Here is a 23,237-nt window from a genome sequence, read left to right as displayed (position 1 = left end):
TTAAATCAGATTTTTGTGATACATGTATTTTTGAAAAAAAGTCAATTTATTTTTTAACCCCTTCAGAACATCCTCTGTACATATACGGCACTACGGGAAGTGTGTTCACCCAAACCACCGCATGTGTACGGCACTTATAATGGTGCCGGTTCACAAGCAGCATCGGCAAAATCATCAGCAGGTGTCATCTATGTGTCATAGCTGCAGTAACGTCCACAATCGGTGCACCAATTGTGGGCATTTAACCCCTCTAGTGCTGACTCTGTCAGAATAATTTTCTTTAAAGGCTTAATAATCATGTATTTAATCATTCAATTCTTTTAATCTGAGAGTGATTCAATTTATATAGTCATGAGTTTTATAATCTGCATAAAGTATTTTTTTACTGACTATGCAATTTAGGTTGATAACTACAAGTGTACTTTGTCTTGGAAAATGCCAAGGTCATTTCACATCTGTGTGACTTAGAGCGTATTTCCAAAGTAACGCATATGTAAATGTCATCAGATAACAACTGCCTATAAATTCTCTGGTGTGCATTATATGTCTGATAATTTCATATTGTCTCCTTCGAAGCTTGAATAAAGCCGATTCCGATGACTTCAAATCACTGAGAGTTAATTTTTCTAACAGACTCTTGTCAGTGCACAGCACCTCACTCAGAGGATTCTTCTGACAGACTGAACAATGTGCCAAACAAACAGGCTCCATCTTAACACATGAGACACACCCATTGCCGGAGGGTGTGTGAATAGCCAGACCAACCCATCTCTCCGGCTATCCATACAACCTGGCCCTAATACACCTTAGCAAGACTCGTTGCACTGCAAGTACCAAAACAGACATCCAGGTTTACACCACTTCTGTGATTCATAATGAAAGCCTTGTTACAAGGGATGGGGTTCCCTCCCTGCACCGATTGTCACCAATTACAATCACGTATTGTCAACTGTCTCCATGATTACCCTGGGCTAAATAATGGTTGCCTTGAGCAGGACCTGACCCACCTCCTGACTGTGTGCCAGTCACTGATGTAATGCTCTGCAACTAAGAAGGATTGCAAATCATTAGATCAGCAATCAGGGCAGGGAAGGTTGATGTCTCATTTAAGGAATAAGTAAAGAAAAAAAATGAATAAATATAAAAAATAGATCACAAAATAAAGAGGAAAAAATGAACAAAATAAATACTTATATTCATATATAAAGAAAAATAAACAAAAAAGTACACATTTGGTATTACTGTATTCAGAACAAACTGCTCTACAAAATTGTCATACAAGTTAACCCCTGAAAAATGGGCCAAAAACTAAGCTTTTACATCAGACCGCCTGAAAAAAAAAGTGGAATAATATGCGATCAAAACATTGCATGTAAATAAAAATGGTATAGCTAAATACATCATCTTGTCCCCCAGAAAATCAACCCCCAATCAGCTCCATCTGTGGAAAAATAAAAAAGCTATAGCGCTCAGAAAATAGTGATGCAAAAATCAATTATTTTGCTGTAAAATTGTTTTTATTGTGTAAAAGCGGCAAAACATAAAAAACTGCATAAATGTGGTATCGCTGTAATTGTACTGACCTGAAGAGTAAACCTGAATTTCTGTTTTATGTTCATTCTGCCTCCCAAACGTCTGGATAGAAAGCGATCAAAAAACATTATGTGCCTGAAAATGGTACCAATAAACACATCAACTGATCACGCAAATAACAAGCCCTCATTTGATTCTGTTGGCAGAAATGCAGAGAAATACTGTAGCTCTCAAAATATGGCAATGGAAAGACTTTATTTTTGCAAAAATAAAAAGTCTTTTTAGTGTAAGATAGTAGCCAAAGATAAAAAAAACCAATATAAATATGGTATTGCCAAAATTGCACCAGGGAATAAAGCTGTTTAATCACTTATACCGCACAGTGAACGTGTTAAAAAATAAAAACAATTCTTGACCTGCTGTTGATTTGTTCTTCCTCTGAAAGATCGCAGTAAAGGTCTGTCTGTAGCTCCTCCCTCGGTGTCTAGCTCTGCCCTCTTCTATCTATATAGAATCTCATCAGTAATAGCTCTCATCTCTTATCTCAGTAATGGCAAAGTCTTCACTGAATACAGATTTTACTTCAGAATTGAGAATTTTGATAATGGCTGATCCATTCTGGGAGAGAAAGAAGCAGATTTATTTGATAATATTATTAGAAAGTTGCTTATGTTCATGTGCACTATTCATTTGTGAAATAAAAATGAAAACGACTGATACACTTTAAACAACAGGTTATTTGCTGATGATGCTGTATCTTCCTTATGAGAATTTGCTGTCAGATAGAGGTGGTCGCTGGGGTACTTTTGAAAAAGTTGGGAATGTGCAAAGTGGACAACCCCTTTAACTTCAGTGCTGGATGATATAATAAATCACTTTCATGGTTGGGGCTGTGATAACATAATGAACTTCTCTTCTTCTGTAATTGTATAGGGAAGGTCGGGCTGCATTGGTCAGTTCTTTCGCTGTCTTCAAATATGTAACTCTGTACGCAATGATACAATTTATTTGTCTTCTGCTGCTCTATTGGGTAAGCCACTCCATATTTGTTTTCATGTTCATTTAGTAATTTATGCTATTGTTATACTGTGTCGATAAATCATACTTATACTCACTACACTCATAACGAGTACTGTCTAATTCTCACGTATTCATTCCAAATAGCATGTACAATGCAAGTCAATGGGGAAAAACTTGCAATGTAATAAGCAACCGTACTTTTCGTGCAAGTAGCGAATAGTGCGGAATTCAGGTTACTCATTACATTGTGAGTTTTTCCCCATTGACATGCATTGCACATGCTATTCAGAACGAATACGTGAGTATAAAGGCTGCTTTACACGGTACGACCGATTGTGCAATTTCACAATCGATCGTACCCGCCCCCGTCCTTTTTGCGTCACGGGCAAATCGCTGCCCGTGGCGCACAAAGTCGGTAACCCCCGTCACACGTACTTACCTCTCGTGCGACCACGCTGTGGGCGGCGAACATCCACTTCCTGGAGTGGGAGGGACGTTTGCCGTCACAGCGACGTCACACGGCCGCCGGCCAATGGAAGCGGAGGGGCGGAGATGAGCGGGACGTAAACATCCCGCCCACCTCCTTCCTTCACATAGCCGGCGGCGGCCGCGTGACGCAGGTGAGCTGCTTTTCATCATTCCCGGGGTGTCACACGGAGCGGCGTGTGCTACCCCTGAAACGATGAACAACTAAATTAAACGATATTATGGAACCTAGTGAGCAGTACACTACTCACGATTTGTGAGCAATACTGCGTCGCTAGGAGGTGTCACACAGGCCGGCATCGCCAGCGATGCCGGATGTGCATCACAAAAACCGTGACCCCGACGATCTATCGCACGATAGATTGTCTGGTGTAAAGCAGCCTTTAGGGTATGTGCGCATGCTGCGTTCTTGATTTGATAAAAAAATATGCACCCTCTGGCAGACTAGACATCTGTAAACCCTGCATTTGACAAAACACACATCCAAAATGCATGCGTTTTGGATGCATTTTGGATGCATTTTGAATACGTTTTTGCCTGTTTTTTAAAGGAGAAATAAAGTATGATAGGATAATTGATAGATAGCTAGAATAGATAGATAGAAAGAACATACAGTATAGAATAGATAGAAACAACATATTGAATAGATAATAAGAAAGAATATATAGAATAGAGAGAAAGAAATAACAGAATAGCTCGATAAAGCGACAACTAGCTTGGACAGCTGTTTCCTTAATTTTTTAGAGTAAAAAAATGACATAGGGTACCCCCCATTTTTCATATCCAGTACAGGAACAGCAGCAGCTACAGGCTGCAACCCTCATCTTTCTGCTGTGCCTTGGCTGGTTATGAAAAATAGATGGGATCCCACACTTTTTTTTTAATTATTTGATTTTTTTTTTAAAAGACATGGAGTCCCCCCCTTTTTTCTAAAACCAGCCAAGATACAGCAGATAACTGAGGGCTGATATTATTAGGGTGGGAAGGGCCATCAGTATTTGGCCTTTTCCAGCCTAACAATAGCAGGCCACAGCTGCCCCAGAAGTGGCGCATCCATAAAATGTGCCAATTCTGGTGCTGGACCCGACTCTTCCTGTTGCCCTGGTGTGGTAGCAATTGGGGTAATAAAGAGTTCATGGCAGCCCACAGCAGTCACTAAGTCCTAGATTAGTGATGGCAGTCAGCTATGAGACATCGCCCCATCATTAATCTGTAAGTGAAAGTAAATAAACACATTCAGCCCCAAAATCCTTTATTTTTCAATAAAACACAAAAAACACCCTCTTTCACCACTTAATTAACCCCTAAAAACCCCGAAAGGTCCAAAGTAATTCACATGAGGTCCCACGGTGATTCAGCTCTGATACATCCCCGGTCTCTCACAGCAGCACCATAGTGCATAACTGGCCGCTGACAGCAGACAGAGACAGAGCCGTGCAATGAGAATCAACTCAAGTGAACCTCTGACGTCAGAGCCGTGCCACAGACAGCAGTGCGGGGCCTGCAGGTGTGACATCAGAGATTCACCCGAGTTCGTTCTCATCACGTGGCTCTGTCTCTGTGTTGCAGCCTGATTTGCAGTCACAAGTGAAGGACTCCAGATGTGACTGCAGTTCGCCGGTACAAGATGTGTATCGGGTAACCATCGCGACCAATGCCGCAACTTCTGCTGACAGAGCACTGACGTCAAAGGCAGGAGACGCTTGCCTCTGATTGGCCAGCGTGCTGCCTTTGAGTAGCGTCTGACATAGGAAGTTCCTCCCTCTTCGCGATGGTTACCCAATACACATCCTGTAGCGGTGAACTACATGTATCGGGTAACCATTGCGACGAAGTTGAGCTGTGTGTTTGCTATGTAAATTTTAATTGCCATGATGTGCAATATGTTGTTTGAAACGCGCATAACTGTAGATCTCTTATTAGATCTTATGAAATCTCATTCATATGACCTTATCAATTAGGAAAATATAATGTAGTAAATAAGACTTTTCTTCTCTTTCAGCAACTAAAATCAGTGGGTCTGTACCAATACCTTATTCAGGATGTTGGAGTGACCGTGTTGGTCTGTTTGACAAGTATGTTAGTCACTTGCAAATGTAATAATTTACCTGTCAGAATTTGTTATTCTAATAGTAATAACCAATTATTCCTATTCCCTTCCTGCAAGAATAAGCTCCTTTGACATAATGAAACTGAATAATATAATGTCACTTCTATTTGTTCATTAAAAACTATCTGGCTTCATGTGTCCCAATCAATTTTGGACACCACATAAATGCCAATAATACTACATGCAAAATGGTCCAAAACAATCAAGAAATCAGCACAGTGTTACTTTGAGGGCTCGCTCACATCACTGTATAAATCAGACGAGTTCTGTCAAATGTTTTAATTGAATGAACTTGGACCAGTGCAAAAATGTAAAGAAAAAAGCTGCATGCTGCGATTTGCAGGACAAATCAGATGGCGCTCACCCTTTCAAGTCTATTACTGAGAGGAAATCATAAAATGGAGAAGATGGAGAAATTTTGTTCTTCATCTTCTCCTGATATTGTGGTCCAATTCTCTCATACGAGAGAATCTGATCACACTAAGCTGACACTGATCAGAGTTTGATCCGAGTGTTATTACTGCCATAATCAAAGCCAATTTTCTGACATGAAAATTTGTGCTCATGTGACTCTGGCCTGAATCAGATTTACCTAGTGAACCATCCGTTCTGTCTGTCATTTGTGATTCTTTTGATGAGGACCTTACAGGATTGTATCAACTTCATTAAAGGGACTCTGTCACCAGGATTTTACAGTGTAAGCTGAGGACAGGATGCTGCAAGAGTTAAAAATATCTGTGTTGCTCTTATCTGTGTTCGAACAATTGTTTAGGCCAGTTTCAGATGTCCGCGTTTTAGGTATGTGTGACTTCCATTTTTAACATGGATGCCACATATACTCATGTCAGTCTATGGTGGTCCTCACACATCTGTGATTTCACATGGACTGTGACCGTGTGGCCCCGCATTTCCCTGCATGCACACACACACATGTCAGTTTTTCTCTGGCAGTATGGGTATCACATGTACCACACACTAATACGGTCTGTGGGACATCAGTGGGACATGTACCGGAGAAAACACGTGTCTCTGAAGTAAAATAAATTTCTATACTCACCTGTCTCAAGTGCTTTGGTCTTTGGCACTGCTGTCCCTTGCTTCCAACCCATACTCATTGAATATACACTGCACTGATGAGCTGGAAGCAGCAGCACCGGAGACATCAGTGCCGGGGAGAGCATTGCTGGGTATAGGTGAGTATCCAGCAGTGTGTCTGTGCAGTGAGGTCAGGAGGTCGGCAGAGTATTCAAGGAACTCAGATGACATCCTGACGACAGCCCTGTGACATCCACGCTTCTGCGGGTGTAGCGACAGTGACTTTCTGGGTTCATCAGAGTTCATTGTGAACTCTGATGAACCCCTGCATTACTGCCGTGACACCAGCTGTAGCTCGGATGTCACGGGGGTGTCATCAGGATGTCATCTGAGTTCATTGTGAAATCCGATGAACCCGTGACATTACTGCTGCGACACTCGTTGTAGCGTGGATGTCACAGGGCTGTCATCAGGATGTCATCTGAGTTCATTGTAAACTACGATTAACCTGTGACATCACTTCCCACTTCCGGGCCCGCACACATACTGCTGAGGGTGCACCTGGGCTCACCTTATGATGTTCTTTCTTGTTTTCTTTCTATATATCTCTCTATCTTATATGTTCTATCTATCTATCTATCTATCTATCTTATCTGTTCCATCTATCTATCTATCTACTGTATCTATCTATCTATCTTTATATCTAGCTAATCTCTTCTATCTATTATCTATCTATTTTATCTATTTTTTTATCTATAATTTTTCAGGCTTGGCCAACTTTTTTTCACATTAAAAACCATTGATTTCAGTATCATGCATTTTTTACCGGTACCAGTCACACTGATGTCACATGTATGCAGCAGGCTCATGACACGGACGTTACACGGATGACACACGAATGTCACACAGATGACCATACCAGTACGTGTGGCTTGCACCTAGTTAAACAAGGACGTCTGAAAGGGGCCTTAGGCTATGTGCGCACGTGTGCGTATTACATGCAGTTACACTGCGATCTGCAGCGCAGCGTAACTGCATGCGTCCTGTGTCCCCTGTACAATCTATGAAGATTGTGCAGGAGCCGTGCGCACATGGCATATTGCAACGCAGTGATTCGGCTGCTGCCCGAATCGCTGCGTTCTAAGAAGTGACATGTCACTTCTTCCGTGTGGTTTGCATGCTGTCTATAGGGAGAGGCAGCATGCAGAGCACACGTTCTCTGCCGGCACCATTCGCTTCAGAACGGAGCTTTTCAGCTGTGCTCTGAAGCGCACCTTATAGGTGCGGTGCAGAGCGCACACGTGCGCATATAGCCTTAAGGGGGCTTTACACGCTACGACATCGCTAATGCGGAGTCGTTGGGGTCACGGAATTTGTGACGCACATCCGGCCGCATTAGCGATGTTGCTGCGTGTGACACCGATGAGCGATTTTGCATCGTTGCAAAAACGTGCAAAATCGCTCATCGGTGACATGAGGGTCCATTCTCGATTATTGTTACTGCAGCAGTAACGATGTAGTTCGTCGCTCCTGCGGTAGCACACATCGCTATGTGTGACGCCGCAGGAACGAGGAAGCTCTCCTTACCTGCCTCCCGGCCGCTATGAGGAAGGAAGGAGGTGGGCGGGATGTTCCGGCCACTCATCTCCGCCCCTCCGCTTCTATTGGGCGGCCGCTCAGTGACGTCACTGTGATGCCGCACGGACCGCCCCCTTAGAAAGGAGGCGGTTCGCCGGTCACAGCGACGTCGCCGGGCAGGTAAGTATGTGTGACGGGTCTGCGCGATGTTGTGCGGCACGGGCAGCGATTTGCCCGTGTCGCACAACAGATGGGGGCGGGTACCCACGCTAGCGATATCGGGACCGATATCACAGCGTGTAAAGTAGCTTTTACTCAGACAAAAGGGTTATTAACATTGCTGGGACTCAGTGCCTCTTACAGACCAGTCCCCCATGCCCCCTGCTGTGACTGACACTTCACTATCAATGCACAATCTCTATAGAGAGCCTGGTGTTGGGGGAAAGCTCACTCAGCTCTGCTATACTCAATTCTGAGATAAAGTCAGAATGGCTGCATACAATGATCTAAAGTAAACATGGTCAGTTTCAGGATCTCTGCCCCTACATTACGCTGCTTTCAGATGAAGTTGCAAAAACCTGGTGACAGATTCTCTTTTATGGATATTTTCAGATATTGCTTGTAAAATCAATCAGTTTTGCTTATTAAAATTTGTAGCCGCTTGTTTTGCTTACAGCTCGATAACTAGGAGACCAGACGACCTTCTGTTTAGCATGTCACCACTGCACTGAAACTGGCCCACAATTATAGGGTAACAGCATATTCCAGTGGTTCTGGACAGCTTTAAAACCGACCTTAAGAGTTCAAAACAAAATATCTTGCAAGCACTGTGCATGTTCTGCTGTTTAGCAGTGATGGTCAGTTTCCAAGGCACTGGACTGCAAACCAAAGAAAAATTCTAATACCTCAAGAACGGCTGAATATTTTGTAAATAACAAAACTGCTTGTATTTACATGCACTATTTCATGATAAACATTTATCAAAATACAAATAACCCTTAAAACAACCCTCATGTGTCTTGTCTTATTGTACATTGATCCTTTAGTTATTCTCCTTAAAGGGAATCTGTTACCACATTTGACTTATCTAACCTTTTAATGTAGGCATAAATTCTATAGAATGCTGAAAAATGCCATACCTGTCAGTCTCATGTCAGATGACTTGTTGTGTGTAAATCATCTTTTATCACTTATATAAATGAGCTCTTCCAGGCTATGGGGCGGATACTGCCTGGAAGATAACTCTGCCTCCGGAAATTATTTTAGGGTACTTTCACACTTGCGTTGTTTTCCTTCCGTCTCAATCCACCCTTTTGGAAAACAGCGGAATCCGTTAACGGATTCCGCTGTTTCCCATAGACTTGTATGGATGACGGATTGTGCCAAAAGGACCTGCGTTGCTTCCGCTGGGCGACGCTGCATTGCTTCCGCCCAGCGGGAGGAATGCAGCATGTAACGTTTTTTTGAGCAGCGGAATCCTTAGGATTTCACTGCGCATGCTCTCTCTGGCTCCCTGCACCAGCAACTAAGGTAAATATTGGGTAACCAAGCAAAGTGCTTTACCCGATATTTACCCTGGCCACGTGTGCAGGGAGCCCGACACTTCCCCGCTTGGCTCCGCCCCCTCCCGCACTTCACTCCGCATGTGTATATATATATACACACACACATACACATACACACACACACACACACTCACACTCACTTGTCCTCAGCGCCATGGCCCCGCTCGGCTCCACCCACTCCGCACTCCTCCCCCCGCACACATTCTTGGCGGCCAAGCGATCAGCTTATCACCCGGCACTGGGAGCGATCAGCTGATCACTCGGCGCTGGGAGCGATCAGCTGATCACCTGGAGCTGGGAGCAATCAGCTGATCACCCGGCACTGTCAGTGATCAGTTTACCCCACCCCCCCTCGTGCTGGGAGCGATCAGCTGATCACCCGGCGACCGGCTGCTGGGAGCGATCAGCTGATCACCTGGCGACCGGCTGCTGGGAGCGATCAGCTGATCACCCGGCGACCGGCTGCTGGGAGCGATCAGCTGATCGTTCACAATAGTCTGCCGCTAATGAAATTGTGTAAAAAAAAAAAAAAAAGGCTGATTCTGTTGTTTTGTACGATCCGTAGCATCCATTGTGCCACTATATGCAACACATCCGTTGCATCTGTCACACAACGCAATGCAACGGATACCGTTCAATGCAAGTGTGAAAGTAGCCTTAAATAGAAGGCTTGTTACTAGTGTGAAACAAGTAACTGACACAGAAAAGGAGAAATTAAATTTGTCTTTTTTTTGCAGCTCTCTGAGCTCAGCTTCATTGCAACAATATTGCGACCCTGTCTGCCTGTGGGATGGAGGCTGAAGCTGAGCGGAATCTGCAAATCTGTCAGTTTATAATCAAATACAGCTCTGCCATGAGATTAGAAAGCGGCCATCACACATCACACTGGTAACTTTTATTTAAAATAATCTCTGAAAGTGGAGTTGTCTTTCAAGCATCATCCACCCCATAGCCTGGAAGACCTCATTTATATAAAGTGATAAAAATATGATTTATCCACAACAAGGCTTCTGATATGAGTCACACAGATATGACAATTTTCAGCATTCTATAACCTATATGCCCATATTAATAGTTTATATAGCTAAAATGTGGTGACAGATTCCCTTTAAGATTAAAGATTAAAGGTACAGTTTATGAAAGGAGAAAAAGTGCATTGCAAGTAGTACACACAAATGTATGAGGGCAGAAATATTACTTAATTAAGGGAGAAAAAAGGTTCACTACATTGGTGAACTCGACATATCAAGTGATGATTCCAGAAAAGAACTTGCTGTGTGAAGTCAACCTGTGGCCTTATTAATTAGTTGGGCCATTCCCCACTTTAAGAAGCATTTCCATTATTATTTTTATTAGCTTAATCTGTTTAAATGTTTGCTTATTGTAGTGTAAGTGCATTGTTATACTCATCCATTGCTGTCTTCCATGGTTCCCAGAGCCTGCATCGCCTGATAACCATTTCAATTTGCGGGCTTACACTGAGTCGGAAGTCGCTATTACAATATAAGTCTATTTGACATCAGAATGAGGCTCCATTAGATTACATTGTAATCACACATAGACCCCAGGGGGATGTAGTAAGTTAGAAAAACCATCACTTGACCCAGATGAGGTCCAAGTGGCGCTGGACACTGGACAAGATGGGAATCTTTGAGTAAAGTAATACCTTGACTTAAGAGTGCACCAACGTACACATTTTTCAAGATATGAGCTGTTGCTCTGTATCTTTTTGCTTCATGATACGAGCAGAAATGTAAGGTGCGAGGAGCTTATACTCATCCTTCCTCCAGTCCCCCACAGCGCGATGCCCTCACATGCTGATCAGCTGAATGCATAAGATGAGGATTCCGTGCTTCAGGGGACTGGACGGAGGGTAAGTATAATGTGTGGCATGATTGGGGCCATGTACCAGGATGGGTGGCCATGTACCGGCATGGGGGATCCTATGTACCAGGATGAGGGGCCAAATACCAGGATGGGGGATCATCTGTACCAGGATGGTAGATCATATTTACCAGGATGGTAGGCCATGTATCAGGATGGGGGGGTCATGTACCAGGATGAGGGATCTTATATACCAGGATGGGGGACATGTACCAGGATGGGGGACATGTACCAGGATGGGGATCATATATACCAGAATAGAGGCCTTGTGCCAGGTTGGGGGCTATAAATAATGGCTGGAACAGATTATTAGCATTTCAATTAATTTGAATAGAAAAAAATAATTTGACATAAGAGCAAATTGAGTTAAGAGCTCGGTCACAGAACAAAATAAACTAGTCAAGGTTTTACTGTATAATAATACACTGACACTTGATTACAGTACACACACACACAATTACAAAGGTTTTGATAATAAAAAATGTAATGGGAGCACTTCTTAGATAAAAAAAATGTGAGCCGGTGAGTAGGTGTGATAACACTGGATACGCCTTCCAGCATTATCAGAAGATTGCCTGGAAACTTTAATAGGCTCGGCTGTTTCGATGAAATAACAAAAGGTTTCTGTTTAATCAGTGTTATTGCCACACCAACCTCCCCATGTCATCCCCATCCACACAATCATATACTGTAGAATGGTAACAGTGACAAGACGAGGAGGTGGAAATCTGCCATTGTCTGGTTGGCATCAGTGTCTTTGTTTAAGTGTTTACAAAGTTACATTCCAATTCAACCAATGCACACATACCCCTAATGTTCACAAATTAGAAGACTGAGTGGTAATATTAGAATGCTAAAACCTTAGCAGAACAAATAAGCTTAGGTTTTAGTATTTATTTTAGTACTGTAGTTCTTTAGTAAAGAATACCCCCAGCAGGCGAGTCAGGCTGCACCCATTAGATCATACTGGACAAACATATTGCAGAGAATTGTAACAGTGGCCAAGATTTGATTGTTACATTCTAACTATATTCAGAAGTAGAATTTGGCAATAACGGTTATGTCATGGGTTTGATTTGATAAAATCTTATGGAATGGTCTATAAGGCCATCAGTGATGATAATACAATGGGTCATTTACAAGGTATCGCACATTATAATAGTACAGTCATATAATATAAAGTCAGGATGATGTTCCGTCAGAGCATTATACCAGGAATTTATTAAAAAACAAAAACAAATGAATACTTTATAGCCTTGTATGAATTTATGATGTGACATAATCTTACTTTGGAGGGTTTACAACAGGTAAATAACATGCTTGTATGTTAAATATTGCACATTAATTACATTTTCACTTTTTTCTCTATCCATCTCATAACAGTGAGTTTAACACAAGCTTATCCAAAGCTGGCTCCATACAGACCTCCAGCACAGCTGATATCACCTCCTCTCCTGTTATCTGTGATGTTTAATATTCTCTTCAACATGGCCATTCAGATTTGTGCCTTCGTACTGGTACAGAAGCAGCCATGGTACAGCACATCTAACTACAGGTATATTCCCATTGAACAGGGGCATAGATGGAGGCTTGGCCTGGGGGGCGGTATTTAGATACAAGGTGAAGGCAGTACTTTGGTATCTTTTTTCCTAAGTGATAGAAAGCCTAGCTGATTGCATAGCCTAAATGCAATTTTGGAGCCACTTTATGGGTATGTCCGCACACTGAAGTTTTGTGTGAACCACAAAAACGCAACCTGTGGCCCAAAAATTGATCCGTTTTCCATGCACTTTTGATAATGCGTTTTGTTTTAATTCAATGGGTGAAAGATGCAGGTAAAAATGAAAAAGAATTGACATGCTGCAGTTTTGTGGTCACCACAAAACTGCAGCCAGAAAAAAAGCAACTTGCAAGCAGCAAAACTGAAATATCATAGACTTTGCTGGGGAAGGAAATGCATGCAGTGTTGTGCCACAAACTGCACCCAAAAAACGCGGCAAAAACTGGGCAAAAAATGCAGCATGCACATGGGGCCTATCTTTTATTTGTTAGACAAATGTGAGATCTGATATACAGGTAAAATATATCTTTGTACCGTGTTAGCCAGTAGAGATAAAAAAAATTGTTTAAAAGAACAGAGAGTCCTCAGTGGTTGATACCTTTTAATGGCTAACTGAAAAGATGGTAATAATTGCAAGCTTTCGAGACTACTCAGGTCTTTTCATCAGGCATGGTATAACACAAAATCTGAAGAGTCACATATTTATACACAACAGGACTTAGAATAGTGCAGTAAAAAAAAAACAAAAAAAACAAACAAGTTATATGAAACAGAACTATCACTATGGCAGGGGGCAAACTGTTGTGGCCATAAATACTGCTGCAGTTCATTTATGGCCACAACAGTTTGCCCCCCTGCCATAGAGATAGTTCTGTTTCATATAACTTATTTTTTTTTTTTTTTACTGCACTATTCTAAGTCTTGTTGTGTATAAATATGTGACTCTTCAGATTTTGTGTTATACCATGCCTGATGAAGAGACCTCAGTAGTCTCGAAAGCTTGCAACTATTACCAGCTTTTCAGTTAGCCATTAAAAGGTATCAACCACTGAGGACTCTCTGTTCTTTTAAACAATTTTTTTATCTGATATACAGTGTGATATAGACCTATTTTATAAAGTCAGTAAGAAAGAACTGAATTTTGATCCAGCTAAGGGTCCTGTGCCACTGTGCGTGTTATGAAAATTATATATTCATACCTGGCTGTTTAGTACACCTAGTCTACAGAGCAAAGATGGTTGATTGTATTCTGTGAATGTCTATGGCACACCTCCCAACCGTCCCAGATTCAGTGGGGCTGTCCCGATTTGAGGGCTCTTGTCCTGGCTCCTCTCCTCAGGGCAGTGAATAAATGAACTGAAGAAGAGCAGAGCATAAATTAAATTCTCATCTCTTCTGGTTTCCCAGGACAGGGCTAGAACTCATAAACTTGTGATGAGATCTTTGTCCAGCCATTGAGCCACTGTCTGTATTGGAAGGCTTAGGAGTATTTGGTAATCTTGACCTGTATTAGGCCTGTTTCACACGTCAGTGATTCTGGTACATTTGTGCTTTTTTTCTACGTACCAGAATCACTGACATACGCAGACCCATTATAATCAATGGGTCTGCTCACACATCTGTGATTTTTCACTGACCTAGTCTCCGTGCGGCGTACCCGTGTGTCCGTGATTGCCGCACGGAAACATGTCCATTTTTTTCTGGCATCACTGATGTCCCACGGACCATGCAGTGGTGTGATCCGTGAATCACGTGCCAGAAAAAAATGTGCATATAAAATAAAAATCATTTTTACTCACCCGGCTTCAGCGACGCTCTCTGCAGCCTGTTCTGTCTGCTGCTTCTGAGCCGGCTCATTACTGTTGTGCATATTCATGAATGCACGACACAGCCGACCCAGAAGCAGCTGCTGCGGGGGATCAGCGCCGGCCGGATGCTGCACCGCGGGAGCGTTCAGCACCATGGAGAGCGGGAGCGGGCACAAGTGAGTTAATCTCTATGTGCAATCACGGATCATGGAGAACGGAGCACGGATTGCACTTAGACAACCCACGTGTGCTGTGAATCACGGCACACAGAGGAACATAGGTGTGTTTTACACATCAGTGAAGTACGTCTGTGTTTTTCACTGACGTGTGAAACGGGCCTTACAGGCAGTGAAACCAGAAGCAGAATATTCAGCCATATACAGTAGAGATGTACCGTTGATAGATATATACTGCGTTTCTATGTAGGTGAAGAAAAAAGTCAGATACTTTTATTACTATAATGCTATTATAAGAAATGATAACAAAAAATGACAAACATACAAATTTGTTTTTTCGCCACTCACTTGAAATCAAACCAGTAACTTTCAAACACATTCGGAGAGCCCCAGCTGTTGTGCCACCAGCTTTGATGATGTCAGAGAGAGGATTTTACATAGATGAATCTGCAATGCAGTCTCTGATTACACACAGAGCTCCATTGTGCATTGTACAGAGCAGCATCTATGTGTCCTGTGTTCTAGAGGGAGAGTAAAATACAATTTCTTCTAATACAATTACTAAAAATAATTTAAAAAAATAGTATAATGTAATTTTTATTGCAATTTTTTTTTTTTTAAATAATAACTATTACAAATCTGCAAATAACATGGCTATATTTGGTTTCCCTGTAATCGTAATGACCTGAACAACACAGAAATCAGATTATTTATAGGGATTGGTAAATGACGGAAAAAATGGAGCAAATAATTATTTTTCTCTATTTAAAACCCATAAAAAAAGGAATAAAAATGTAACACTGAGGCCGTGTTCACACGTAACGGAAATGCTGCATCTTTTCTGCAGATGTCGGCACCACATAATGCAATAACAATCTTCCCTGACTACTGCATGTTTGCTGCATTTTTTTATGCATTTTTCTTGACATTTGCTACATGTTTGGTGCAGATGTGAATCCAGGTGTTAATGCATTTTAATACTACAGAAAAATTTTGATTCTACATTTAAAAATGAAACAGCATTTTTATTCTCTTGCATTTTTTTCAGGCTCCATAAAGAATCCTATAGAGAAAAAAAAACACCAAAACTGCACAGTTCAGCGGTGTCTTTAGATGTCCTGAGGGCGATGATTTCATGATGTCACAACCACTTTGCTTGGACATTTAGTCCATGTTCACATGTAGGAAAAATGCCTGTTTTTTTGCTACTTTTTTTGCACATAAATTCTGCTGTGTTTAAATTTACAAGCAAAGTGGATGTGATTTCATGGAAAGGCGCCGCTGAACTATGGATTTTTTTTTCTCTAGAAGCTTCTATGTGGAACTTAAAAATGCATGTAATAAATTGCAGTTACTTTTTTAAGTGCAGAATAAAAGTTTTTCTGTACTATAAAAACACTTAAAAACGCGGCTTCACATCTGCACCAAGAACACAAGAAATAATGGAGAACAGGCAGAAAAAAATGCAGGAAAAAATGAATAATCAGAGAAGATTATTATTCTATAATTAGGTGCAAACACCTGGAAAAAACAAAAAAACACCGGATTTCTGAAACATGTGAACACGGCCTCACAGACACAAAAAAGCAACATGTCATATAGTCACGCTTACATGCTGTCCATTTCCTGTGATTCTCCTTAAGATGGTTCTACTCCTTCATTGGAGTGTAGCTGTGTTTAAATAAACTGATAGGGCTAGATTTGGAAAGGCACACACCTGTCTATATAAGACTTCACAGCTCACAGTGCATGTCAGGCCTAATGAGAATTATGAGGTCAAAGGAACTGCCCAAACAGCTCAGAGACAGAATTGTGGCAAGGCACAGATCTGGCCAAGGTTACAAAATAATTTCTGCAGTACTCAAGGTTCCTAAGAGCACAGTGGCCTCCATAATCCTTAAATGGAAAAAGTTTGGGACTATTAGAACTTTTTCTAGACCTGGTCATCCAGCCAAACTGAGCAATCGTGGGAGATGAGCTTTGGTGAGAGATGTAAAGAAAAACCTCAAAATCACTGTGGCTGAGCTCCAGAGATGCAGTATGGAGATGGGAGAAAGTTTCACAAAGTAAACTATCACTGCAGCCCTCCACCAGTTGGGTCTTTATGTCAGAGTGGCCCAACGGAAGCCTCTAATCAGTGCAAGACATATGACAGCCAGCATAGAGTTTGCAAAAAGCACATTAAGTACTCTCAGACTATGAGAAATAAGATTCTCTGCTCTGATGAGATGAAGATAGAACTTTTTGATGATAATTCTAAGCAATATGTGTGGAGAAAACCAGGCACTGCTCATCACCTGCCCAATACAATCCCAACAGTGAAACATGGTTGTGGCAGCATCATGTTATGGGGGTATTTTTCAGCTGCAGGGACAGGACAACTCGTTGCAATTGAAGTAAAGATGAATGTGGCCAAGTACAGAGATATCCTAGAAGAAGAAGAAAACCTCTTCCAGAGTGCTCTTGACCTCAGACTTGGCCGAAGGTTCACCTTCCAACAAGACAATGACCCTAAGCACACAGCTAAAATAACAAAGGAGTGGCTTCAGAACAACTTTGTGACCATTCTTGACTGGCCCAGTGTATTGCAAATATAAAAACAGCTATTTTTGAGCATATACAGTACAGACCAAACGTTTGGACACACCTTCTCATCTCTAGAACAACTGTTAAGAGGAGACTTTGTGCAGCAGGCCTTCATGGTTAAATAGCTGCCAGGAAACCACTGCTAAGGACAGGCAACAAGCAGAAGAGACTTGATTGGGCTAAAAAACACAAGGAATGGACATTAGACCAGTGGAAATCTGTGCTTTGGTCTGATGAGTCCAAATTTGAGATCTTTGGATCCAACCACCGTGTCTTTGTAGAAAAGGTGAACGGATGGACTCTACATGGCTGGTTCACACCGTGAAACATGGTGGAGGAGGTGTGATGGTGTGGGGGTGCTTTGCTGGTGACACTGTTGGGGATTTATTCAAAATTGAAGGCATAGAGAACAAGCATGACTACCACAGCATCTTGCAGCGGCGTGCTATTCCATCAGGTTTGCGTTTAGTTGGACCATCATTTATTTTTCAACAGGACAATGACCCCAAACACACCTCTAGGCTGTGTAAGGGCTATTTGACTAAGAAGGAGACTGATGGGGTGCTACGCCAGATGACCTGTTCTCCACAGTCACCAGACCTGAACCCAATCAAGATGATTTGGGCTGAGCTGGACCGCAGAGAGAAGGCAAAAGGGCCAACAAGTGCTAAGCATCTCTGGGAACTCCTTCAAGACTGTTGGAAAACCTATTCCGGTGACTACCTCTTGAAGCTCATCAAAAGAATGCCAAGAGTGTGCAAAGTAGTAATGAAAGCAAAAGGTGGCTATTTTGAAGAACCTAGAATATAAGACATATTTTCAGTTGTTTCACACTTTTTTAAGTATTTCATTCCACATGTTTTAATTCATAGTTTTGATGCCTTCAATGTGAATCTACAATTTTCAGAGTCCTGAAAATAAAGAAAACTCTTTAAATGAGAAGGTGTGTCCAAATTTTTGGTCTGTACTGTACATTATGTTATACTATAACATACATACTGTTGATTTAAAAAGACAAAGTGTACATGGTTACAAAATCCTGAGTATACTTAGGGGTACTTCTCACATAGCGAGATCGATAGCGAGATCGCTGCTGAGTCACGGATTTTGTGACGCACCAGTGACCTCATTAGCGATCTCGCTGTGTGTGACACTGAGCAGCGACCTGGCCCCTGCTGTGAAATCGCTGATCATTACACACAGTCCTGGTTCATTTTTTGGACGCTCTTCTCCCGCTGTGAAGCACACATCGCTGTGTTTGACAGCGAGAGGGCAACGATCTGAATGTGCAGGGAGCCGGCTTCTGGCAGCCTGCGGTAAGGTGTAACCAAGGTAAATATCGGGTAACCAAGCAAAGGGGTTTGCTTGGTTACGCGATATTTACCTTGGTTACCAGCATCCGCCGCTCTCAGGCTGCCAGTGCCGGCTCCCTGCTCCCTGCACACGTAGCCAGAGTACACATCCGGTAAATAAGCAAAGCGGTTTGCTTATTAACCTGATGTGTACTCTGGCTAGGAGTGCAGGGAGCCAGCGCTAAGCGGTGTGCACTGGTAACCAAGGTAAATATTGGGTAACCAAGCGCTTGGTTACCCGATATTTACCATAGTTACCAAGCGCAGCATCGCTTCCACGCGTCGCTGGTGGCTGGAGGCTGGTCACTGGTTACTGGTGAGATCTGCCTGATTGACAGCTCACCAGCGACTATGTAGCGACGCACCAGCGATCCTGACCAGGTGAGATCGCTGGTGGGATCACTGGAGCGTCGCTAAAGTGTGACGGTACCCTTAAGGGTTTCTGTGTGTTTGTCTTGAATATACAGACAGATAATATACCATTGTATCAGAATCCTTATGATTTACTTACCTCAAATATCTGATGTTTTGTGTGTTTCCTATCCATTGAAACAGAAACTCTGATTTATTTAGTTCAACAATCTGACGTTTTATGTGTTTGCTATATACACAGACAGACAATAAATCCATTTACCTAGCTCAAATACCTGATGTACAGTGCCTACAAGTAGTATTCAACCCCCTGCAGATTTAGCAGGTTTACACATTCGGAATTAACTTGGCATTCTGACATTTGGACTGTAGATCAGCCTGGAAGTGTGAATTGCACTGCAGCAAAAAAGAATGTTATTTCTTTTTTTTTTTTTTTTTTTTTAAATTGTGAAAAGTTTATTCAGAGGGTCATTTATTATTCAACCCCTCAAACCACAAGAATTCTGTTTGGTTCCCCTAAAGTATTAAGAAGTATTTCAGGCACAAAGAACAATGAGCTTCACATGTTTGGATTAATTATCTCTTTTTCCAGGCTTTTCTGACTAATTAAGACCCTCCACAAACTTGTGAACAGCACTCATACTTGGTCAACATGGGAAAGACAAAGGAGCATTCCAAGGCCATCAGAGACAAGATCGTGGAGGGTCACAAGGCTGGCAAGGGGTACAAAACCCTTTACAAGGAGTTGGGCCTACCTGTCTCCACTGTTGGGAGCATCATCCGGAAGTGGAAGGCTTATGGAACTACTGTTAGCCTTCCACGGCCTGGATAGCCTTTGAAAGTTTCCACCCGTGCCGAGGCCAGGCTTTTCCGAAGAGTCAAGGCTAACCCAAGGACAACAAGGAAGGAGCTCCGGGAAGATCTCATGGCAGTGGGGACATTGGTTTCAGTCAATACCATAAGTAACGTACTGCACCGCAATGGTCTCCGTTACAGACGAGCCCGTAAGGTACCTTTACTTTCAAAGCATCATGTCAAGGCTCGTCTACAGTTTGCTCATGATCACTTGGAGGACTCTGAGACAGACTGGTTGAAGGTTCTCTGGTCTGATGAGACCAAGATCGAGATCTTTGGTGCCAATCACACACGTGACGTTTGGAGACTGGATGGCACTGCATACGACCACAAGAATACCATCCCTACAGTCAAGCATGGTGGTGGCAGCATCATGCTGTGGGGCTGTTTCTCAGCCAAGGGGCCTGGCCATCTGGTCCGCATCCATGGGAAGATGGATAGCACGGCCTACCTGGAGATTTTGGCCAAGAACCTCCACTCCTCCATCAAGGATCTTAAGATGGGTCGTCATTTCATCTTCCAACAAGACAACGACCCAAAGCACACAGCCAAGAAAACCAAGGCCTGGTTCAAGAGGGAAAAAATCAAGGTGTTGCAGTGGCCTAGTCAGTCTCCAGACCTTAACCCAATTGAAAACTTGTGGAAGGAGCTCCAGATTAAAGTCCACATGAGACACCCAAAGAACCTAGATAACTTGGAGAAGATCTGCATGGAGGAGTGGGCCAAGATAACTCCAGAGACCTGTGCCGGCCTGATCAGGTCTTATAAAAGACGATTATTAGCTGTAATTGCAAACAAGGGTTATTCCACAAAATATTAAACCTAGGGGTTGAATAATAATTGACCACACTTTTATGTTGAAAATTTATTAAAATTTAACTGAGCAACATAACTTGTTGGATTGTAAGATTTATGCATCTGTTAATAAATCCTGCTCTTGTTTGAAGTTTGCAGGCTCTAACATATTTGCATCTTATCAAACCTGCTAAATCTGCAGGGGGTTGAATACTACTTGTAGGCACTGTATATCCTTGGGAGATTTGAATATCTTTGGGTTTATTACCCCATTGTCTGATGTGTGGTGTATCTCTGATTCATCTATGCCGAAAGCTTGGCAATCAAAGGGCATGGATCAATAAGGGGTGCTTCACACATAGCAAGCTCACTGCCGAGATCGCTGCTGAGTCACGCTTTTTGTGACGCAGCAGTGACCTCATTAGCGATCTCGCTGTGTGTGACACTGAGCAGCGATCTGGCCCCTGCTGCGAGATCGCTGCTCGTTACACACAGCCCTGGTTCGTTTTCTTCAAAGCCGCTCTCCTGCTGTGACACACAGATCGCTGTGTGTGACAGCAAGAGAGCGACAAATGAAGCGAGCAGGGAGCAGGAGCCGGCGTCTGACAGCTGAGGTAAGCTGTATCCAAGATAAACATCGGGTAACCAAGGTGGTTACCCGATATTTACCTTAGTTACCAGCCTCTGCAGCTCTCACGCTGCCTGTGCTGCCAGCTCCGGCTCTATGCACATGTAGCTGCTGTACACATCGGGTTAATTAACCCGATGTGTACAGCAGCTAGGAGAGCAAGGAGCCAGCGCTAAGCAGTGTGCGCGGCTCCCTGCTCTCTGCACATGTAGCTGCATTACACATCGGGTTAATTAACCCGATGTGTACTGTAGCTAGGAGAGCAAGGAGCCAGCGCTCAGTGTGGGCGGCTCCCTGCTCCCTGCTCACACTGGTAACTAATGTAAACATCGGGTAACCATACCCGATGTTTACCTTAGTTACCAGTCTCCGCAGCTTCCAGACAGCGGCTCCGTGCAAGCGCAGCGTCGCTTGCACGTCGCTGCTGGCTGGGGGCTGTTCACTGGTCGCTGGTGAGATCTGCCTGTTTGACAGCTCACCAGCGACCATGTAGCGATGCAGCAGCGATCCTGACCAGGTCAGATCGCTGGTCGGATCGCTGCTGCATCGCTAAGTGTGAAGGTACCCTAAGACTACAACACATTAACTCTAAGGTTTGTAATTTTTGTGCAAACCTCTATTTAAGATTCATGAGAGGTCCGGGCAGTGATGTCCAGTAGTGCTCTGTCTATGTCATGCTTCTCTGACTGTAGTTCAGACAGATGATGTTCAAAGCTCCTTGGTGATGTAAGTATTTTACTGTACTTAAAGGGGTGGTTCACCCATTTTTTTTATTTTCTGTAGAAGTTCTACTTACAATTCTAGGTATTTTCTCCATTGGCTTGTGTTTCCAGTTCTGGCACTGAGCGGCGCTATGCTGCACGCTCAGTGCCTGTCACATGACCCCCTGGAGCTGTGGCCGCCAGCATCCTCTGACGTCCCGGCATTTCTGGGCTCTCAAACAAGACGGGTACGTCAGAGGAGGCTGGCACCACTCAGATTGAGTGACAGGGCTGTGGGCGGTGACTACCGCACATCACAGCCCAGCATCGAGGGGAGAATCCGGAGGACGTCAGTGTGGAGCCGGCTAGCGTCCTGCAGATGGTGAGGCACGGGGCGCCAGTGTGCAGTACAGGGGGGGTTCTTCAGCTGAATCCCCCCTGCACGTAAGTATGTGATCACACTGTCCACCCGCCCGCTCTGCTGCGATGTCAGGAGAGCGGCCGGTGTCGGGCAGTGTGATAATCTGCTCCTCCCAGCAGCAAGACACTGACAGGCATGTCACCGCTGTGCTCTGCCATCTGTCCTGCTGCATGGGACCAACTGTCTGCACTCTGTCACCTGCACCACAAGTCACAGAGTGGAGACAGTTGGTGACAGAGCACCTCTTCCCCCCCCATTCTTTCCCCACTCTCTTCTCTCCCCCCACTCTTCTCCCCCCCTCTCTCTCTTCTCCCCCCCTCTCTCTCTTCTCCCCCCCCTCTCTCTTATCCCCCTCTCTCTTACCCCCCCTCTCTTCTCCCCCCCTCTCTCCCCCCTCTTTCTCCCCCCCTCTCTCCCCCCCTCTCTCTCCTCCCTCCCTCTCTCTCTTCTCCCCCCCCTCTCTCTTCTCCCCCCCCTCTCTCTTCTCCCACCCTCTCTCTCTTCTCCCCCCCTCTCTCTTCCCCCCCCTCTCTTCCCCCCTCTCTCTTCTCCCCCCCTCTCTCTTCTCCCCCCCTCTCTTCTCCCCCCCTCTCTCTCTTCTCCCCCCCTCTCTCTTCTCCCCCCCTCTCTCTCTTCTCCCCCTCTCTCTTCTCCCCCCTCTCTCTCTTCGCCCCCTCTCTCTTCTCCCCCCCACGCTCTCTTCTCCCCCCTGCTCGCTCTCTTTTCCTCCCCCCGCTCGCTCTCTTTTCCTCCCCCCCGCTCGCTCTCTTT

The 23,237-nt window shown here is 43.7% G+C and overlaps 1 protein-coding gene across 3 annotated transcripts in view; it reads left to right on the top strand.

The window, feature by feature from the left end:
• LOC142296642 (putative cation-transporting ATPase 13A5) overlaps positions 1-23,237 on the top strand; it is a 251,505-nt gene that overhangs the window by 188,375 nt on the left and 39,893 nt on the right. For all 3 annotated transcript variants that reach the window (XM_075340494.1, XM_075340493.1, XM_075340495.1), the window contains 3 exons: positions 2,467-2,563; positions 5,042-5,114; positions 12,595-12,766. In XM_075340494.1, coding sequence (XP_075196609.1) covers positions 2,467-2,563; positions 5,042-5,114; positions 12,595-12,766 — 342 coding nt within the window. The remainder of the gene's footprint in view (positions 1-2,466; positions 2,564-5,041; positions 5,115-12,594; positions 12,767-23,237) is intronic.

The sequence above is a fragment of the Anomaloglossus baeobatrachus genome, chromosome 3, assembly GCF_048569485.1.
Source record: "Anomaloglossus baeobatrachus isolate aAnoBae1 chromosome 3, aAnoBae1.hap1, whole genome shotgun sequence".
In the NCBI taxonomy this organism is placed as follows: domain Eukaryota; kingdom Metazoa; phylum Chordata; class Amphibia; order Anura; family Aromobatidae; genus Anomaloglossus; species Anomaloglossus baeobatrachus.
The sequence above is the reverse complement of the archived record's forward strand: the minus strand, read 5'-3'. Positions and strand labels throughout refer to the sequence as shown.